The sequence below is a fragment of the Onychomys torridus genome, chromosome 4 (assembly GCF_903995425.1).
Source record: "Onychomys torridus chromosome 4, mOncTor1.1, whole genome shotgun sequence".
Taxonomy (NCBI): domain Eukaryota; kingdom Metazoa; phylum Chordata; class Mammalia; order Rodentia; family Cricetidae; genus Onychomys; species Onychomys torridus.
This window is the reverse complement of record NC_050446.1, coordinates 2,983,658-3,003,557: the sequence shown is the minus strand read 5'-3', so window position 1 is coordinate 3,003,557 and position 19,900 is coordinate 2,983,658. Positions and strand designations below refer to the sequence as shown.

At 47.8% G+C, this 19,900-nt stretch overlaps 1 protein-coding gene across 6 annotated transcripts in view; it reads right to left on the bottom strand.

Annotated features, from left to right (window-relative positions):
* The window catches only part of Ttll11 (tubulin tyrosine ligase like 11), a 214,227-nt gene that overhangs the window by 38,284 nt on the left and 156,043 nt on the right, over positions 1–19,900 (bottom strand). For all 6 annotated transcript variants that reach the window (XM_036183851.1, XM_036183850.1, XM_036183854.1 and 3 more), the window contains 2 exons: positions 15,301–15,543; positions 4,450–4,556 (listed from right to left, as the gene is read on the bottom strand). In XM_036183851.1, the coding sequence (XP_036039744.1) occupies positions 4,450–4,556; positions 15,301–15,543 (350 nt within the window). The remainder of the gene's footprint in view (positions 1–4,449; positions 4,557–15,300; positions 15,544–19,900) is intronic.

The window sequence follows — 19,900 nt, the reverse complement described above, 5'->3', positions numbered from 1 at the left end:
TCCTCATCTCTCACACAGAGATGGGCTGGCAGGAGCAGAGAGCAAAGTCTTGGTTACGTTGTGAGTGCGATTTATAAGAAATCACTGCATCTCTGCCCACAGACTGGTTTCCTCATTTGGTTTCAGCCCAGGAGAGGGCTGTGGCATTCCAGCTTTGCTGATAACACCCTCATTTAGACTTGTGTTCTGCTAGAAATTCTAAGGATAGAAATGAAAATTCTTAATTTTGGGGGAAAATATGACAGTTACACTGGGGTGCTGGAGAGTGGGATGCAATTGTTAAGTTCCCCCAAGCTCCTGAGCAGGCTAGAGAGATTATCCATGGGACAGACAAGGGCTCTTCGTGGGGGAGGAGCGGAACGGGCCAAGGTGGGGAGCCACATGTGAGAGGCTGTTACTGTGAAGGTCTAGCTTTTGTTTTGGGTGAGCCTTCTGGGTCCTCATTCCATTACTAAAAATACCTAATTTCAGGGCTGGAATGAGAGCTTAGTGGGCAAAAGCCTTGCTTTGCGGGCATGACTCAAACAAAGAACTAATGCAGAACCTCCCGGGTGTGCTGGCACAGACTTGCAATCCCAATGTTGGGGAGGAGGAGACTGGCGGATCCCCCCTCCCCCCGCCAGCTAGACTAGCCTACTCAGTGAGATCCAGGCAAATGAGAGACCTCATTTTGAAAATCAAGGTGGATGCTACCTGAGGAATGAGAGCTGAAGTTGTCCTTTGCGGAAGACGCTTACACACCAGAGGCCCACCAGGAAACAAAGCCTGTGGTCAGGCCAAGGCTGCTGGAGAGGATGGCTTGAGAGCCATCTTAGTGGGAGTGCTTTTTTTGACTACTTTTGACTTCTTCCTAACCCGTTTCCAGGACTAGTTTTCTCCTCCATATCAGTAGAAAAGTCCCCAAACATAGGCTGCCTTTGTTCACACACTCTCACTTGTGAACTGTGATGTGGCTGGGTTACCCTTTCTCTTGAGGACAGGCTCATTAGGTCTGGGTGGGTTCTAGGGAAAGGGAGGGTCCCATAGCGCTTTGCCACAGCTGCTACTGCGTGGATGGCAAGCCTATGCAGCTGGGCTGGTGTATCACACTGGGCATCCAGAAGTGGGAAGAAAGACCCTGCCAACGAGGCCACCGCGTCTACAGGCTGTGACTTTCCCACTCAGAACTCCGTTTTGAGTATGTGGTGACCTTAATTTCAGTTTGTCAACTTATTTAAATACTAATTGGGACACACAGACAGACATAGACATACACAGACACACTGGCCAGCACAGAACTGGGATGGAGGACTGAGGATCCCTTGGCTCCATACCAGGAAAGGAAGAGGAAAGAAGAGAAGAGATGGAGGGGAGAAGGAGGGAGGGAGAAGGAAGGGAGAGACTGAGGGAGGGAGGAAGGAAAGGGGGACAGAAGGGCTCACTCTCTCTCTGGTATTTCTGCTGCTTCATGCCAAAAGCAAGAACCACACCCAGGCACAGATTTCTGCTGTGCTCTGGGAGTGTCCTGAACGGTCCTTGTGAGGCAGCTGGCTTTAGATGCTCGTTCCTGCTGAGAGTTGGGGTGGAGGGAGGGAGGGGAAGGTCTTGAAGGAGGCAACAGTGGCTGGGATAACAGGGTCTCCGTCTCCACCGGCACAGAATGGCTTCCATTCCTGACTTTAATACCCAACCCACTTCCTAGGCCCCAAGCCTCTGCCATTTCTTTTCAGCAACAACGGAAACAGGAAAATTAGCTCCAAAGACAAGGGTAGGAGAGGTGGGAGCTGGACAAGACACCACAACATACACACTCTAGTTATGTCCCCATGGGTTCTGTGCTGCTGGGTAAAGTGACTTTTTGAAAGAAAATGTTGTTGATATATAATATTTACATGTATTTATGGAACACAATGTGATATTTAGTCCACGTGAGCACATGTGACATCATATCCAGTTAATTAGCATATCCATCATCTTAATTATCCATCATTTCTCTGTCCCGGGGTCCTCATAATTCTCTCTCCCAGCTCTTTGAAACACACAGTGCCATTGTGAGCAAACCTCCCTGCCTCTGCATCACCTGAGTCCTGCCACACAAGCCCAGTCTCCTCCCCAGTTGTTCAGGGGACAGACACTTCCTGGTGTGCTTCTAGATTAGAGACAGTGCCTGGGGCCAGGCAGCTGAGGCCTGCCTTCAAAGTTTGCCTTTGCCACTAACTGCCTGTGAGGCTGTAAACAAGTCCCTTCTGCTTTTGGAACCTCAGGATCCTCAACTGCAAAATGAGGTGTGATCTTGCATATCAAAGCTACAAGAATAAACCACAATAAATGCCTTCATGAAGTCGAAATGGCCTGCAAGACCTATAGTTATTGCTCTACACCTTCAGGTGCAGATGTCCCAGGGAGCCCAGCCCAAGCTTCAGCCATGGTAAATAGAAGAATATTTCTCGTTTTCCTGGCTTGGTCAGCAAAGAAGAGACCCTGGCAGACCCCAGAAGCCCCTTACTAAGCTGATACTGTGGACAGCCCCCTCCCTGCCCTCTATGGATTCTGCTTACAGGGAACGATTTTAGGAGCAAACAATACATGCAAAGCTATTTGGGATGAACAATGGGCCAGATGGCCATGCTGGTTGGAAGCAATAGAACATGATAAATAGCTTCCTGCTGAGACTCCTGATCAATTTCAATATTTAATAATTCCATTGCCACCCCTACCCACTCATCTGGCCCCTCCACAGGGTCCTGCCTTCACGTCCTTCTGCAGGTGTGCTCTCCTCCTCTCATGCTGGGGAGGCTGGAAGGCCCTGTCAGCTGAAGATGTATACTCACCTTGTTGACTCAGTGACTGCTAGCATCCCCTGACTTTGGCTTCTGAATTAAGCCAGGCAGCAAGCAGTCTGGCCATCTTACCACCACGTCAACAATGGGCAGTGACCCAGACAGGGGGCCATGTGGGCTTATGGTTGAGTATTATTTTATCATTTGTACCTCCGAGACTCAATTTCCTCCTCTGTACAATGGACACAGTCAGACCTGTCTCCAGAATTGTAGCCGGTGCCACCCATGTAAAGTGTGTGGCGTGCCCAGCACAGAGGCAACAGCCAACAAGTGGTTTGAGGTGGCATCATTATCAAACATGAAGCTAACCTCAAGTGATTTCTGAGTAGCAGCACTTTGCAGGATGGGTTGGCTGTGTCCTTGTGGTTGGCATTTCTAGCCCACACTGGGGCAGATTTGCCTCAGTTGCCAACGGTGGTCACACAGCCTCTCCTGAGAGTCTCCCCCAGCAGTAAGACAGGAAAGAACCCACTGATAAGGTTAACCACCTTAAATGGTTGGCAGTGACCCCAAAGGCATTAGTAGCCACTGATATACGAGCCTTCAGGGCCTTTCAGAGAACACATATATATACAGATGAGAAACTCCAGAGTAGGAGGCAACATGGCTTTGGGTCTGATGTTGGCAAGAGATGGCATAGCCACTTCTCATCTAGATCTTTTAGCTTCTGACTTCACATCCTCTCCACCACTCACAGGAGGAGCAAGACACCCTGGCAGGTGTGGCCTCTGTGTGTTTGAGGTGGGGTGCAGAGGGCAGGGGAGGATGGTGGCAATACATACCCGGATCATGGTCACGGCACAACTTCAGTCACTAGAGTTACAGTTTACTGTGTGTGAAACGAGGCTCCTAATACCTTCTGTGCTGCGTCACGGGGACACTTAATGAGAGAATCTTTGTAGTTTTGTGATGAACTATACAAATGTCAGTTATGAACTAAACTGCTCAGAGGATGGAGATGGGAAACTTACCCACTCAGAGGTAGATTCTCCTAGCAGAAGAATCAAAAAGAAAACACAGAACACAGTGTGGGCTACCACAGCTGAAGTCTTTGGTGTGATATTTAAAGTTTACCACAACCCCATCCCCTTGCCTATTTTGTCCTCCATTGGAGCCGGTTGTGGTAGCCTAGGCTCAATGGCTTTTTCACGTGTTCGTGTGTAGACAGGCCTACATTCCTGCTCAGAGCCATCCTCACCTTCGTCACTAGTTTATCCAGTGGGCTCCTCTTGGGAGAGGAACATCCCCATCCTGGTCCACCCAGCTCCTACTATGTTAGTGCCATTTTTCACCTGTCTCAACCCCACAGAGTTCCTTTCAGGCAAGAGCCAAGTTCTCCAGTTTACCCAAGGCCTAGCCACTGTGTGCTCAGCAAATGTATGCAGAGCCACAAACAATTAAGTAACCAGCAGTCTACCTCCAGCAGCGATGGAGTCAAAGCCTTAGGCTAATGGTGGGACTGGAATTTGGGGTGGGGTTGCACAACCATGGTAGAAGACAATGCCTTGGGGCTAATTCCACTCAATTTATCTTCCTTCCCACCTCCATAATATGAAAGGACAGAAGATACACAGATCCTCCCCACACCCTGGGCAAGGGCCCATGGGATGTGAAGGCAGCCATCAGGTACCTGAGTCCCGCTGGTCCAGGGTCATAGAGTTCCACCTCCTTGTGATATCAATGTAGAGGATGTCCACTGCAGCCATGGATAGGCTGCTGCTGCTCAGCTTGCAGTTCCTGCCACAATGGGAGAGGAAACGTGTCATTCTATGGTGAAGACGTCTGGCTCTTTCTCCTTCAAGCCTATGGAGACTGAACATTTGTGCCCTCGCGAAACCCACAGGTGGGGTCTTTGGAGCTTAAGAGGTCATGTTGGTGGGGCCCTAGCAGGTCAATTAGTGTCCTGGTACAAAGACTCTAAGGAGAGGAGAGCTTGCCTGCTTCCTTGCTCCTCACCACAGAGAAAACAGATGCAACAAGCCAGGAGCGAGCCCTCAGCAGCCACCTCTCTGCCAGGGCTTCAGCACTGGCCTCCCAGCCTCCAGACTGTGAGAAGTCTGTTGTTTAAACCACTGGAGCTGCTCAAATGGAGAATGTGTCTTTGCTCAGGCCATGTTTTTCTCCCCAGAATTCTTGGAGGTCAGCAGAGGAAGAGCGGGGAGAAGGTTGCAAGTGAGGCCTGGGGATTGGAGACTATGGCTTTAGTTAGGAGCTAATGAATGGCCTGTTGAGAGCAAGACTGTGGAGAGCCATGCTTGAGCCAAACCCTGGCTCTGCCACTGAGAACATGGGTAAGCCACTCCCCTTTCTGGCCTACCTGTTCCAGTGTTTTCCTCCTGTCAGCTGCACCTCATACAGCCTTCAAGACCCTGCCCACTCCCAAAGGTGGCAGGACTCTTTCTTTGCATTATTATTATTATTATTATTATTATTATTATTATTATTATTATTAATTATATTATTGCAGTAGGGACTCACATAGCCCAGGCTGACCTCAAACTTACTATATGGCTGAGGATGATCCTCCTGTCTCTACCTCCCAAGTGCTGGGGTTACAGGTGTGCACCACTACACCTGTTTTTTTAGGTGATATTGGGGTGGAACCCAGAGCCTCATCTATGCTAGGCAAGCATTCTAAACTGAGCCACACCCTAGCCCAAGGAACTCCATAGTCAAGAAATACTCCTCCTTTATGTGTGTTCATCTTCTTATGACTATATCAGGATGTTAGTACTGCCCTCTCCTGCCAGTGCAGGCAGCCATCGGTGCCATGGTCACGTGGCCTGGCAAAGACCGCTCACCACTGAAGTGGCTCAAATCACCACTGGCCTGGGAGCCATTCCTTCCAGATCTCACCAGATGAGTACTTGAGGCCAAACACGAGGACAAGAGGCTTGCTGTGTCCCGCTTTACGTCCGACTCTGCCACCCTGATGGCTTTGTACAGGCCCAGGTACGCAGAGCAGAAAGCCCAGGTGGGGCCCACGCCACTGGAGAGCCCTTCCATCCTGGGCTGCATGCTTGTTCCTGGTCATCTGGAGCCAGGGGAGGGTGGTTGCTTCTGGTGCTCCTTTTGCTCATGTGTGGGGAAGCCAAAGAACGAGATTTAAGTCTGATGTCAGCAGCAATGCTGTCTAAGCCACAGAAGTAGGTGAACAGCATTTAGATGCTTGATTGTGGGTAGTTTTTTAAGCCTTTCTCCACACCTTTGTTTCCTGATCTCAGGATGAAGACAGCACCTGCCCACATGGCTGCTGAGACAGCGAGTGTCTGTGGGGACCTGTGTGATGCCTGGGAGACTCGTGGCATCCCCAGTCCTCATCTGCTCTCACTCTCCATTTTCCTCTCAGGCCACCAGACCAAATTTTCACTGATCTTTTGAGGTATTGATGCCTAGGTCAAGAGAGCCTAGGGCAGCTTGTCCGTCTCCCCCACCCCACTCTGGACGTGATCATTCTGGGAGTTGGGTTTTGTCTAGGAATCCTGAAGGCTGGACTCTGGGCCAGCTGTCGGAGTGTTAGACCTACAGCCAACACTTCTGGACAGTTGTAATGTGTCACATCCGTGACCCCAGCTGGTGACACAGTGCTTGTCTGACTGCCCATTTGTCATTGTCCCTGTGTGAACAGTTCCTATGGGCACCAGACAGGTGAAGCTTTGATTGGCAAGCATGATTGGCACCCAGAGGCTCCTGTCCAAATTCAGGTCCACTCCTTAACCACGGTGGCCGTGAGCATGCCATTGCCCCTTCTTCCTCTCCTTTCTTCCCACCTGTCTGCATTTTCCAGACCGACAATTCACACCCTGTTTCATATTTCAATCACAAGGCTCCATGGCAGACTTCAAAGCATGTCAGCGCACAGTTATTGAGTCTCAGTAAAACATGTCAGTGGACGCCGATCTTTTCACGTCACCCATCACAGAGGTGGCTGTCTCTACTAGGTTCTGCTAGGGACAATATTCCAGTCTCTTGAGCCATGCCGTCAGTGTTCACTGCACATTTCCAAAGCTTCACTGAGAAAAGCCCATCACCTTTCCCTAATGGTCAGTGTTCTTAGGACTACCTGCTCCATGGTAGTGTGGAGCGCTGCCTTCCCTGATCTACAGGTTAATGAAGGATAAAAACAGAAACTGAACTGACCCCTGGTATATAGTTATTTCTTTTTCCTGACAGGAAGAAAATAGAAGTGTCAAACCATTAGCAGAAGCCGTAATTTACCAAGGAGAATTCTCCATTTACCCCCTTTCCAAAGTAACTCATCCTCCCCAGCAATACTGCCAAATACAGTTGATTACGACATCTGAAGTCAGAGCGGTGGACCATCCATGTTGGCTGCAGCAGATGGGAAATGCTTAAAGAGATTTGGATTCTGTAGGTATTTCTTGGGCACCATATCCATCAGCAAGGTCCTTTCCTTCCCAAGGTCTCAGAATCTGTGTAAGCATATGTGAGGGAGGGGTCCCCAGTCCCATTTCAGTGGGGTATAGAGGGTCAGGATTTGCCCAAGGTCACACAAATCTGTATCCCATCTCCCCTTGGAGACAGAGAAGGTTCAGGAGCTGTGGGGAGGTAGCCCAGCTCAGGGTCCCAGGAGGAGCCTAGGATCAAGATACAAAGTCTCCGACTAGTGACCAAAGGGCTGGACACCTGCTGGGAAGTTTTGTGACAGAAGGCTTCTGGGAGATAACCAGGGTCTCAGGAAGGCACGGGCTTCTGGGTTTGTCCTTTGGCTACCAGACATTCTCAGTGAGCTCAAATAGAGGCTAACATCAAGTCTTTGGAATAAGGCTTTTCATCCATCTAGCCACTGAATACAGAACTCATCTGCCACGGAGGTTAGCAGTATTCAGGGCCCAGGGTGACACAACTCTCAGAAGGTGACGTGCAGGAGTGTGATGACCAGGTAGTTCATGGGCACAATCTCCTCCCCTTATGCCGGGACAAGCTTATCCAATGAACAGGTGGAGGGTCAATTCTTTAGTGGAAGAGCACTCTGAGAAATAGGGTATGAGAGAAGCTAGAAATTTTCTAGAACAGGAATGAAGGATTGGGACCTTGGCTTTGTTGCCTGTTCTTGTTTGTTTGTTTGTTTGTTTGTTTTTGAGACAGGGTTCCTCTGTATTGTTTTGGTGCCTGTCCTGGATCTTGCTCTGTAGACCAGGCTGGCCTCAAACTCACAGCGATCTGCCTGGCTCTGCCTCTGAGTGCTGGGATTAAAGGCATGTGCCACCACCACCCAGCTATTGCCTGTTTTTGAGCATGCCATAGAAGTTCTCATTTGTCTGAGGGGTTCGAGGCCACCTAGCAGACAAGGCCCAGGTATTGCTGCTCCATGCCAGGCTCATGTGGAGAAGAAGCCAATGACAAGCAAAGCCTTGCCTAGTGGTGAAGAAACAGCTGAACGTGATGATTTTTGTGCATTTCTTTCTTTCTTTTCTTTTTTTTTTCAGAATGGAAGGAAATCTGAATACATATGATGGGAGAGAATCACAAATCATTCAAGTTCATTAGGAGCCTGAGCGTGTAGGAAGCTTTGAAATGATCATTCCATTTCCTCTAACTGCCTACGTCTCATGGGAAATTTAGGGACCAACTTTTTATACTCTACAAAATCCTATTTATAGAATTTCTTTTATGTCCATCTTTCTTTGTGGTGGAAAAAAAAAAGCGTGTGTGTGTGTGTGTGTGTGTGTGTGTGTGTGTGTGTGTGTGTGTGCACGCGCGCGCATGCGCGGCGCGCAAGTAAAACTAAGTATTTCAGGGGGAGGAAAGAGGTGGCAACAGTTTAAACCACCCATGGTTTTCAAGGGTGTGAAGAAGAATCTTACAAGATTTCTGGGAAGGAATGGTCACAGAAGGGACAGTTTCAAAGTCACTAAGGAGTTAATGATAAAGGGGAAAGCTGGCTCCTTATACTTCTATTCTAGAACATTCTAACATGTCATGCCTCTCCGAGAAAAACCCCTACAGCTATCCATTATGGAGCATATTAATATCTCCGTACAATAAAAGGGAAGGGAGAGGGAAAAGGAGAAAGAAAAATGTGTCCTTTAATTCAGAAGGAGATCTGGGATCAGAAGCAGTGAGAGTGGTGGAACAGGGATTTCAGAGTATGGTCTCAGGGTGCAGGAGCTGCAGCTTCCTAGGAATGAGCCTGGCTGGGGCCAGCTGTTGAGTCCCGCACTGCATTGAGTGGAAAACGCAGGACACGATGGAAAAAGCATCCTCTGTAAATTACATCTGATGGCTCCCCACCCCCAACTAGTGACCCATTGGCAGGAGCCTAACACAAATATATTTCTCTTCAAGAAAGGCTGCCAAGCTGCAGAATCAATTAGACAGCTTTTATTTTCCTGAGAAAGAGAAGCTTCCTCACTCTGGCAATTATTATAAAATAAAATTTCCAAAAAATAAAAAAAGTAAGAAGAGGAGCTCAGTTCTCAGCAATGACGCGCTGCTATTCCTCGGCTCCTGAGGCTGGTTAGAGTGTCTAGACAAGAGAGCGACAGCTTGCTAGCTCTCTTCTCAGGGAGCGAGTGGAACATAGCCGGGCGTGCACTGGCATAATTCGCCCTGAAAACTGCTGATCTATGCTGCAAGTTCTGAGAGATGGACACTGAAAACAAATCCAAACAGACCGTTTATTATTCGCTTCCCTTCTCATTCCCTTCAAGGAATGTGTAGAGAAACAGAGTGGGTAGCAGATATGAAAGCCAAGTTCCACTTCAGGCATCCGAGTGGGAACCTTGAAGAAGCATGCACCGGGCTGGGAATATGTCTCCTTCCAAGCGCTCTTGCAAAGGGCACTTGGTTCAATTCAGCATATGGCATAAATATTATTAATTCATAACGAAGCAGCATTTAAACCAAAGTGGAAAGGAGAGAGAGAGAGAACAGTCGTTAGCAGGTGGTAAAATTTAATCTGCAAGACTGAACATACCCAGATAAATTGGAAAGCAGAGAATTATCATATTTTACTATTAAGTTGTCATTGGGGTTTCTTGGGACATTTTTAAAGGAAACGTCTGTTACCAAGTGCAGTGTTTCATCCACTTCCTCCTGCATCCTTAATCAGGACAGGTGTTTGCTGGGTAGCCTTGTTGTCTGGGTCCATCTGCTCGAGCTGCCTCTTGGTGACCTGAAGATGCTCTTTACTTTCCTGTTCTGCCACAGCCCCACTGACGGCTCTGGCTAACCACAGATTGGAAGTGGTGGCTTCACAACCTAACACCCCCAGCCTTGGAAAAATCCATTTCTCGTGCAAACACCTCCAGTGGTGGTGAGGACCACAGAGCCTGTCAAATCCACAGCTTTTGCAGGGATATTCTTGTCATTAGGTCTTCTGACCTGAGAGTTATCTTTATCAGAAACTAGGGTTTCTCTGTGCAGCCTTGGCTGTCTCAGAACCTGCTCTGTAGATGAGGCTGGCCTCGAACTCAGAGATCCACCTGCCTCTGCCTCTTGAGTAATGGGATTAAATGTGTGTGCCACCACCACCCAGCCTATTAGAAACATTCTTAATTCTGTTTTCTCTTCAGGATTGTGTAAATGTGGAGGTCCTCTCCATAGATGCCTCCTGGGTTCTCACACCAAGTATCACTCACTGGAGGCCTCCATGGGCAGTCCTGTTTTGATGGAATGCACACATGGTTTAAGCCATTCTTTGAATATGGAGATTTTACATAAAAATAAGCACTCATAGCTTCTTTTGAAGAGACCCAAATCTCTGGTAACATCAAGTGTGCTGGTGAGCAGCTTCTCCAGCCACTCCCCATCAGAGCCCACAGTGTGTTTGGGGCAGTGGGGAGGGAGGGGAGACCCGGATGCATTTGAGACTGGAAGCTTCCCAGTGTCTCCACATCTCCTCCCTGTCTATCTTGTGTCCTTGCCCAGTTCACAGATCCTCAGGTCCATTGCAGATTGGACTACGCACCATCCTCACTTCTCAGCTTGGGCCACATGAAATCCTTCTGCTGGCTCTCCTTGCTGCCTACTGCTCAGCCAATGTCAGCTAGTTGTGGACAAATATTGCCTCCTCCAGGAGCCCCCCGTGGATTCCACCAGGTAGATAAAACCTCCCCTGTTGTTATTCCTAGCTCGCTGCTCTGTTCATAGCCACGGCCATGGAGCCCTTGGTCGCTGCTTCAGACTTTGCCAAAGGCTGAAGTGGAGAGTCGATTCCCATGTGCAGTTAGTTTGGGAGTTCGAAGGGAAGCAAGGTTCTTTAACTTGTCTTTGAATGTCCTGTCCCCATACTTGGGAAAAGATGGGCATAGACAGCATGTTACAGGATCTGCATTCCTTGCAGATTCTGACAGTTCCCCATGTGAAGTTCAGCTGGCATTTCAGTCCTTCAGGTTTTGAATGGGGACTTCTGTGTCATGGTGCAGAAGCTGGGCAGGCCCAGAATGTTCTTGCCTTGGCCATGTTATGCAAATGAAATGCACCAGCTCGCCCACCTCACTGTGTCCCCATGTGCTTCCACAGGCCTCAGACCAGGGTCCTCTATGTTCCAAGGCTCAAGTAAGAATCACAAAGAGGCACAGACTGCCTAGCTATTGTCCTATTCTTTCTCCTTTTCACTATAATGACAGCAGTTTTTATACATTTTAAAAGAAAACACACACACACACACACACACACACACACACACACACACACACACCTCTATAGGCCAAACTCTAGATGCTTGCCACCAAGCCTGACAATTTGAGTTCAGTCTCTGAGATGCACATTTTGGGAAGAAAGAACTGGCTCCTGCAAGCTGTCCTCTGACGTCATAGACATGCCGTGACATGTGTGCACTGCACTCACACACACTAAATAAATGAATGACTAGATATAACACAAAGTTGGCTTCCCAGCTTCCCATGTAACTAGAAGTAGCCAACAAAATGGAGCCAGAAGCCAGGCGGCGTGGCACATGCCTTTAATCCCAGCACTCAGGAGGCAGAGGCAGGTGGATCTCTGTGAGTTTGAGGCCAGCCTGGTCTATAGAGTGAGTTCCAGGATAAACACCAAAACTACACAGAGAAACCCTGTCTCGAAAAAACAAACAAACAAACAAAAAACCAAACAAAATGGAGGCAGGAATCATTGCTCTCACATGCAGGGCAGCTTTTAAGGGGTCCAACTCATCAGCAGGGTAGAGACTGTGCTACTTCCCCCTCCTCCTCCTTTCAGTCTAGTGCTCCACCATGGTGGCTGGATTTTGAGCAGCCATCCTGTGACCATAAGGCAACCTTGAAACCATCAGAACATGCTTAGTGTGGGTGACCAGGAAGGAGGTGGGACATGGATGACACTGTGGAGTTGCTCACCATCCCTAGAAGGCCCTGGTGGCTTTTATGTCTAAGGCACTCACAGACACTATGCAATCCTGTCAAGAGTCAAGCAGCTCCTTCAATCCAGGCCCTGAGCCATGTGCTTATGATACACCATACCCTGGACTCACAACACCACAGAAGGCAGGATTACTGCTCACACAAGGGTATTGGGACTAGAGACTAATGGAGGATTTGCCAAAGACACACAGCCAATGACCAATAAACTTGGTCCCAGAGCCAGACCTATTCGACCCCAAAGCCTATGTCCTTCCTTCTGCCCAATGCACCACCCTGCCCCACACCCTGCCCCCAAACTAATGCAATGCCCTTCTCAAGCCATCTTAGGACTTCAGGCTTGCTAAAGTGGTTGGCAACAGCGGCCACCAAGATATGGGGTTACCATCTTACCAAGACTGGAAGGTTGGTAGCAGTCTCCATAAACTGCATCTGGAGAAGTCTTTAGGAAAATGTGGCTTCCAACTCACAGCGCCCAATTATTTGCTTTAGTGAAGAGGAGTGTGGCTTTGAGGTGTTAAATGACAAGAGGTAACAACAGGGCTGAGGGCTGTCAGAGACTTCTTTCTAAGGTGGTTATGCCGCAGAGAACTGCAAATGAGCAACTCTCTGCTGTGCTGGATCATGTTTGCTGAGGAGATCTAGGGTCATCTGTTTGGCTTGGCTGTCAGGTTTGTACCAGACCCTGTGTAGGCCCTGGCTCGCTGCTCGCTCTCTCTCTCTCTCTCTCTCTCTCTCTCTCTCTCTCTCTCTCTCTCTCTCTCTCCTTCCCTCCCTCCCCTCCCTCTGTGTGTGTTTGAATTTATAGAACTATATGCAAAATTTCATGACATTCTTTAACCGTTGTAGAAAGTAACTAACATTTATTAATCACTTACCATACACTAGGTGTTTCCCTGTGGTCCTGATTAATTCTATACACAACACATACACACATGCACACACACACACATGCACACACACGCGTGCTCACACATGCACACAAACACATGCACACACACATGCACATACACATGAAGACACATAAACGCGTGTAGACACATGTGCACATACATACATGCGCACATGCACACACACACACACACACACACACACACACACACACACACACACCTATGGCCTGTGTGGCTGCATTCCACTCTATAGAATAAGACCCCTAGGTCCAGAGTAGTCACGAACTTGCTCTGGGTTCACTGCTGCTGAGCTCACCTGTGTTGTCCCCAAAGTGTGTCAAAGGGAGGAGGCAATGAACGAACCCTCAGAGATGGACAGTAAGAGACAACTGCTTACTCTGTAGGCTACAGAAAAACCTGTCTCCTAATTTATGATTTACCTTTAAAATTCATGCAAGTTCTATATAGCACACACTATAAGCATGCTATTTTAATATTAGAACAACTGCACTATATGTTTTATCAGACTAATTATTAGACTTCACTCCAGAAACTCAGTGTGGAATGATATGCATTTGTGAACTCAGCCTCAGCCAGGCTGCTCTAATGGGAGAATGCATGTTAAACACAAGGCTGGTCAGACACCTGCAGCAATCTCTACCAAGTGTTGACAGACCTGGTTCAAGGTCAGAACCCGCAGTTGGAACCCTGTTTGAGGAAGTCCCTATTCCAGTCTCACTGTTGCTGTATGAAACACTTGGACCAGAAGCAGCTTAGGAGGAGGAAGGATTTGTTTGGCTTATACTTCCAGGTCATGGTCCATCTTTGAGGGAAGTCAAGGCAGAAACTCAAGGAGGTACTTGAAGCAGAAAACATGGAGGAATGCTGCTTGCTGGCTTGCTTGCTGGCTGGCAGGCTCACAGATTCCTGCTCAGCTAGCTTTCTTAAACAACCTAGGACTACCTGCCTTGAGATGGCATCCCTACAGTGTGCTGGGCCCTCCTGTGCAGGTTAATAATTCAGACACCCCTCACAGACATGCCTACAGGCCAGTCTGATTCAGACTTTCCTCCAAGTGACAACACTAATGAGGATATCCCCTGAGGAGTCATGTGTGGAGGCATGGACCTCAGCGTGGTATTACTCAAGGGGCAGCATCTTTAGGAGGCAGAGCTTGTCAAAGGTCTTTAGGTCATTGGGCATGAGCCCCTGGAGAATACTAGTGGGACCCTGAATTGTTATAAGAATGAGCCTGACTCCAATCTGCTCTGATCATCTCTGGACATGATCTTTCTCCTGAACATGCCTCCCCTGTGATATCTGCCATCAGACTCTTAATAAAGACCTACCTAACGGTGCTGCCTGATCTTAGAGTTCAAGCTGCTAACTTAAACTACTGTGAGCTAAATGAGCCCATTTTCTTAATAAGGTTATCCAGCTTCAGGTATCCTGTCATAGCAATAAAAAATGACTATTGTGTAGTTCACAACTCTTTTGGGTGTGTGTGTATATGTGTGGATGGGTGTAAATACCCACACATGTGTATATGGAGACCAGAGGTAGATTTTGAGTGTCTTTCTCTACCGTACTTCACCTTATATTTTGAGACAGGCTCTTCACTGAACCTGGAGTTTTGTTCTTTTGCTAGAATGGCTTGCCAGCAAGCTCTTATCTTGCCCTGTCCACCATCCCTGGTGCTGGAATTACTATTGCATGCTGCCATGCCTGGCTTTCATATGGGTGCCAGGGATTTGAACTCAGGTCCTCTATTTTTTTTTGTTTGTTTGTTTGTTTTTGTTTTTTCAAGACAGGGTTTCTCTGTGTAGCTTTGCGCCTTTTTCTGGAATGCACTTGGTAGCCCAGGCTGGCCTCGAACTCACAGAGATCCGCCTGGCTCTGCCTCCCAAGTGCTGGGATTAAAGGCGTGCGCTACCACCACCCGGCCAGGTACTCATTCTTAAGCATCAAGAGCATTACTATTGAATTACCTCCCTCAGCCCCACAATTGCTTGTTTTAATAATGAACCTACAATTAAATGTCATGATCAGAACATTCATTAACTCATTTGACAAGAGTCTATAATATGCCAGGGTCAGTGCCAGCCCTGAGGTGAATATAGCTTCAAATAGGGTACCAGTTCAATACTTTGGTCTCCTAAGAGCAGTCAAGGGCCACATGGCATTCAGTTAAATGACTGGGCTCCACCCTCTCCAAATCTCAAGAGAGAGAAAGCTGATCTCACTAACCTTATGAAGGTCCGAAAGCCAGTTGGCCCCAACTTCATTGTCCCCTTGATTCCCAGGAACCGGATAAACAAATTAGCCATCCTGTCTACCAGGCGCAGGTAGTTGAACTGCTTGGCATACTTGGGGAACACCTGCTTGAGGCAAATAGAAGGCAGGTGGGCTTCAGGGTTGGAGTCGGGGTCACCGGTCAGCTCACAGTCCTGATCTTCCTTCCCAGTGACAGGCTTTTCAGGATGCTGAGACCTGAAATACACAAGGCACTCATGACATACTGCCTTCCTCCAATGGCTTCCTTCCCTTGAGATGCACAGTAGCTCTGGGGGATTGGTGCTATACAGTTTCTATTTTATAGACTAGAAAACTGACCTCTGGGAAGTGGCCTGTCAAGGCGCACACAGCTCCTGTATGGTGAAGCCAAGGCTTAAACCCAGGGCAGGGCCAGGACTGGAAACACAGGTTTCCTCCATCTTGCAAGCCCGGCTTTGCTCTGCTCAAGATTCAAGGGAATACTCCATTGTGAGCAGTCTGGATTTGATTTCAAACTCCTACTTATGGGTTGTAATTGAATAATTAAGAAATGGAAAAAAATCTCACTGAGGGTTGGCAAGAAGCCACAGGCGCAGTTCAATGAACAACTTGTGGAGACTCTTCCATTCCCCAGCCCTAGGAATACAGATAATTTCCTGCCTTAACTGTTTATTTGGAGCTCATATAGAAAATGACAAGTTTTGTGACTCCATAGCCTATGTGTTTTATTCTGAAATTATTCTGATAATCAAGGAAATGATTTATCTATCTACCTCTAGCTAGAAATGGTCTCAGTTTCTTCTTGCCTCCAGCATGACACAGCCCTTCCCCCACCCAAAGTCTGTCCTATCCCCTTGGTATTTCTCTGCCAGATGTCTGCCAGTTACCCAGGTGGGAAAAATCAGAATAAATGCCAACTCCTCCTCTGTCTCCATAGTCAATGCTATATTACTATAGTCCTCAAATCAGCTCTCACAGGCCAGCGTTTGCCCATGCTGAGAAGAGACTCCATGACCACTCCAACTCTTATACAGGAAAACATTTAATTGGTGCTGGCTTACAGTTCAGAGGTTTAGTCCATTATTGTCATGGGGTGGGGTCAGGTGGGGAGCAAGATGGCACACAGGTAGACATGGTCCTGGAGGAGGAGCTGAGAGTCCTACATCCAGATCCGCAGGCAGCAGGGAAGAGAGAGAGCCACTGGGCCTGGTTTGGGCTTCTGAAACCTCAAAGGCCACCCCGAGTGACACACTTCCTCCAACAAGGCCACACCTCCTAATAGTGCCACCCCCTATGGGGGCCATTTTCTTTCAGACCATCACACAATGCAACAAATTTAATGAAAGCTGCCTCCCATTCTCTGCTCCCAGGAGCCTAATACACATCACATCCTATAGACATGAGTTGGCTGGGATGTGGGTCACATTGAGGGGCTAACCTGTGAACCACTGAAGTATGTGGGGAACAGAGAGACATATCCAAGGAACAGAATGGGATGTGAAAGACTGTCATTGGTGTGGCCAAAGAGACATCTTGGGGTGGAGGTAGTGTAGTATAGAAATGTGCCACACAGCCAGGGCCAGGGAGAAGCAGGTACAGGGACACCATGATGTTCTAGTGTGGGGACTACTGGAAGTGGGAATGTTGACACAAGGCTGTTTAAGAAAAAGAATCACAAGAAGCTGATATTGTGTTTAGCACCATGAGATGTGTGTTGAACACATCTTATGTTTTGGTTGAGATGGGACTTATTGACCATGCGCTGTAGATGTAACTGTCTTGTTAAATAAGAAACACAGCTAATTGTAGAGCTAAAAGCCAAGAGGTCAGAGCAATAACTGAGAGCTGAAAACCTTCACTGCTGCTGCTGTCTTTCCTCTCTGCCCTAGTAGCAGCAGTGAAGGGTAAGGTTTTCAGCTCTCAGCTATTGCTCTGACCTCTTGGTTTTCGACTCTGCAATTGGCTGTGTTTCTTATTTAACAAGACGGTTACATCTACAATGCGCAGTGTGTTCAGGACTTGGTCTTAGGACTGATGACAGCAGGTGGGAGGTGGTTTTCTGCGGACCTGGTTCCGGGTGCGACAGGAGCCAAGAAAGGGTGGAGCTTGAAGGAGAGAGAAGTACTAAATGAGGGAGTTGGGAACTCAGGGGCATGGACTCTTGGGCTCCAGGCCAGACCAATGGACAACATTGTAGAGGGCGACACTCAAAGCCTGGAGGAGAATGTGTGCCCAGCCAGTGAGGAGCTAGAAACAAGAAGGTCTGGGGAAAAGCACAAATGGCAGGATGAGGCCCTTGTGAAGAGGCGGGCATCTCAGACAAGGCTGGAAAGGAAGTAGCCCAATCAGGCGCGCTGGTTGCCATGGGGCTAAATAAACATGGTGGCATATGCCCATAATCCCAGCACTTTGGAGAAAGCAACAGGAGAATTGCAAATTCTAGGGTAGCCTGGGCTACATGGTAAGTTTAGGGCCAGCCAGAGGTACACAGTGAGACCTTGTCTCAAAACTGAAAATAAATAAAACAAAAGCCACTCAGGTGCCAGAATGGAGAATGGGAAGGGCAAACCCAGAAACCTGGTGTGGTGGTCTGAAAGAAAATGGCCCCCATAGGGGGTGGCACTATTAGGAGGTGTGGCCTTGGAGTGGGTGTGGCCTTGTTGGAGGAAGTGTGGCCTTTGAGGTTTCAGAAGCCCAAACCAGGCCCAGTGGTTCTCTCTCTCTTCCCTGCTGCCTGCGGATCTGGATGTAGGACTCTCAGCTCCTCCTCCAGGACCATGTCTGCCTGTGTGCCGTCATGCTTCCTCCCACCCCACACCATGATGATTAATGGACTAAACCTCTGAACTGTAAGCCAGCCGCAATTACATGTTTTCCTACATAAGAGTTGGAGTAGTCATGGTGTCTCTTCGTAGCAATAGAACCCTGACTAAGACATTGGGAAAGTTTGCTTCTAATAATGACATAAATGGATAGGGAGAGTCTCAAAGCCATGATGTTTCTTATCCCATAAGTCCCTGGGAATGGGAAAGAAGTTTGAGAGACAAACATTGTGTTGGAAAGCTCTGCCCAAGTGGTCCCCTTCTCATACCAGCCCAAGGAGCCAACTCCCAGGGAAGACATGAGTAGAAAGCTCCAGAAGGCCTGGTCACAGTTTCTTTCAAGTGGATCCTAACTTTGGACTCAAAGCAAGGACCGGCAGGGGAACAGAACAGTCACCATGAAGGAAAATCTCTTTCAATGTTCAGTGGCATGGAGGGTCTGGGCTGCAAAACACTCCCTCCTGCATGTGCAGACCCAGTTCCTCACAAGAGGTGACTATTCCCTAGGATGTGCAATTTTTCCTTCAGCAGAAATGGCTTTGTAACCACCACCTTGACAGTAAATAAAATCCAGGTGGTTATTTTCCCCATGAAATGAAGTATTTTCCCCATGACAGTTGTAGGAAGAAAAATGGGGGCGGCGGGTAAACTGACACTCTTACCAGAAATTAGCTCCTAAATTTCTGAATAAGTGGTGGTGGCTGACATTACAATCACTCAAAAAATTTCATTAAGGGGGAGACTGGGAGGTGTGCAGTGTGAAGGCATGGAGGGATGGAGACAGCTCAGGGGACCACCCAGTCAACAAACCTGCCTCCAGGGTGTCATCTCATCTTTTCCCCATGCACCTCTGCAGAAGAGCCTGTGACTACAGCCCTGTTCCAGACGAGGAGACTGAGGTCGAGCATGGCATAATATCTCTGAATAAACAAGGATTATAAAGCAGTTCTCTAGCATGCTTCTTTTACTTCACCCTTGTTCTAAAGCACATCATGGTCCACACTGGGGACACAGAATTCTGAATACTATTACTTAATTTTTAAAAATATTAAAAATATCAATTGCCTTAAATATCTCTCTCTCTATCTATCTATCTATCTATCTATCTATCTCTATCTCTATCTCTATCTATCATCTATTTGTTTTCTTTTATTTTTTAAGAGCAAGGTCCAAGATGAGGGTGATCTTGAACCTCTGATCCTCTTGCCACTGCTGGATTATAGGCATGCACTACCACATCCAGTTTTATGTGGTGCTGGGAATGAAACACAGGGCCTTCTGCATGGGAGGTAGGCACTCTGCCCTACTGAGCCATATCTTCAGCTGGGAGCTTTATGTTTCAGATTATAAAAGTTACTCAAGTTCTTTGTAGACCTTTAGAGGGAAGTTTAGAAGAATCAAAATGGTTCCTAATCCCTTAGCTTGAATAGAGACACCAATAGTGTGTTTAGAGTTAGGATGTTTAATTCTGTTGCTCACCCCAAGCATGTTTCTCATGAATATACACACAGTCTGAATTAAGCCTCAACTGTAATGAAGTTAATATTCCTTCTCAGTTAGAGATCTAATGGCAGCATGACTTGTCATCTGCATGAACAGAACCCAGTGTTCGGCCCCCTCCCTGGATGAGGTGGCTCCTCTCCCAAACACAGATGCTATGGTGTGTTAGCTGCAAGTGGCTTTGGAAATATTCTATCCAGAAAGATTTTTTTTTGTTCTTGTGTGAAACATACATAAAAGCCACCATTTAA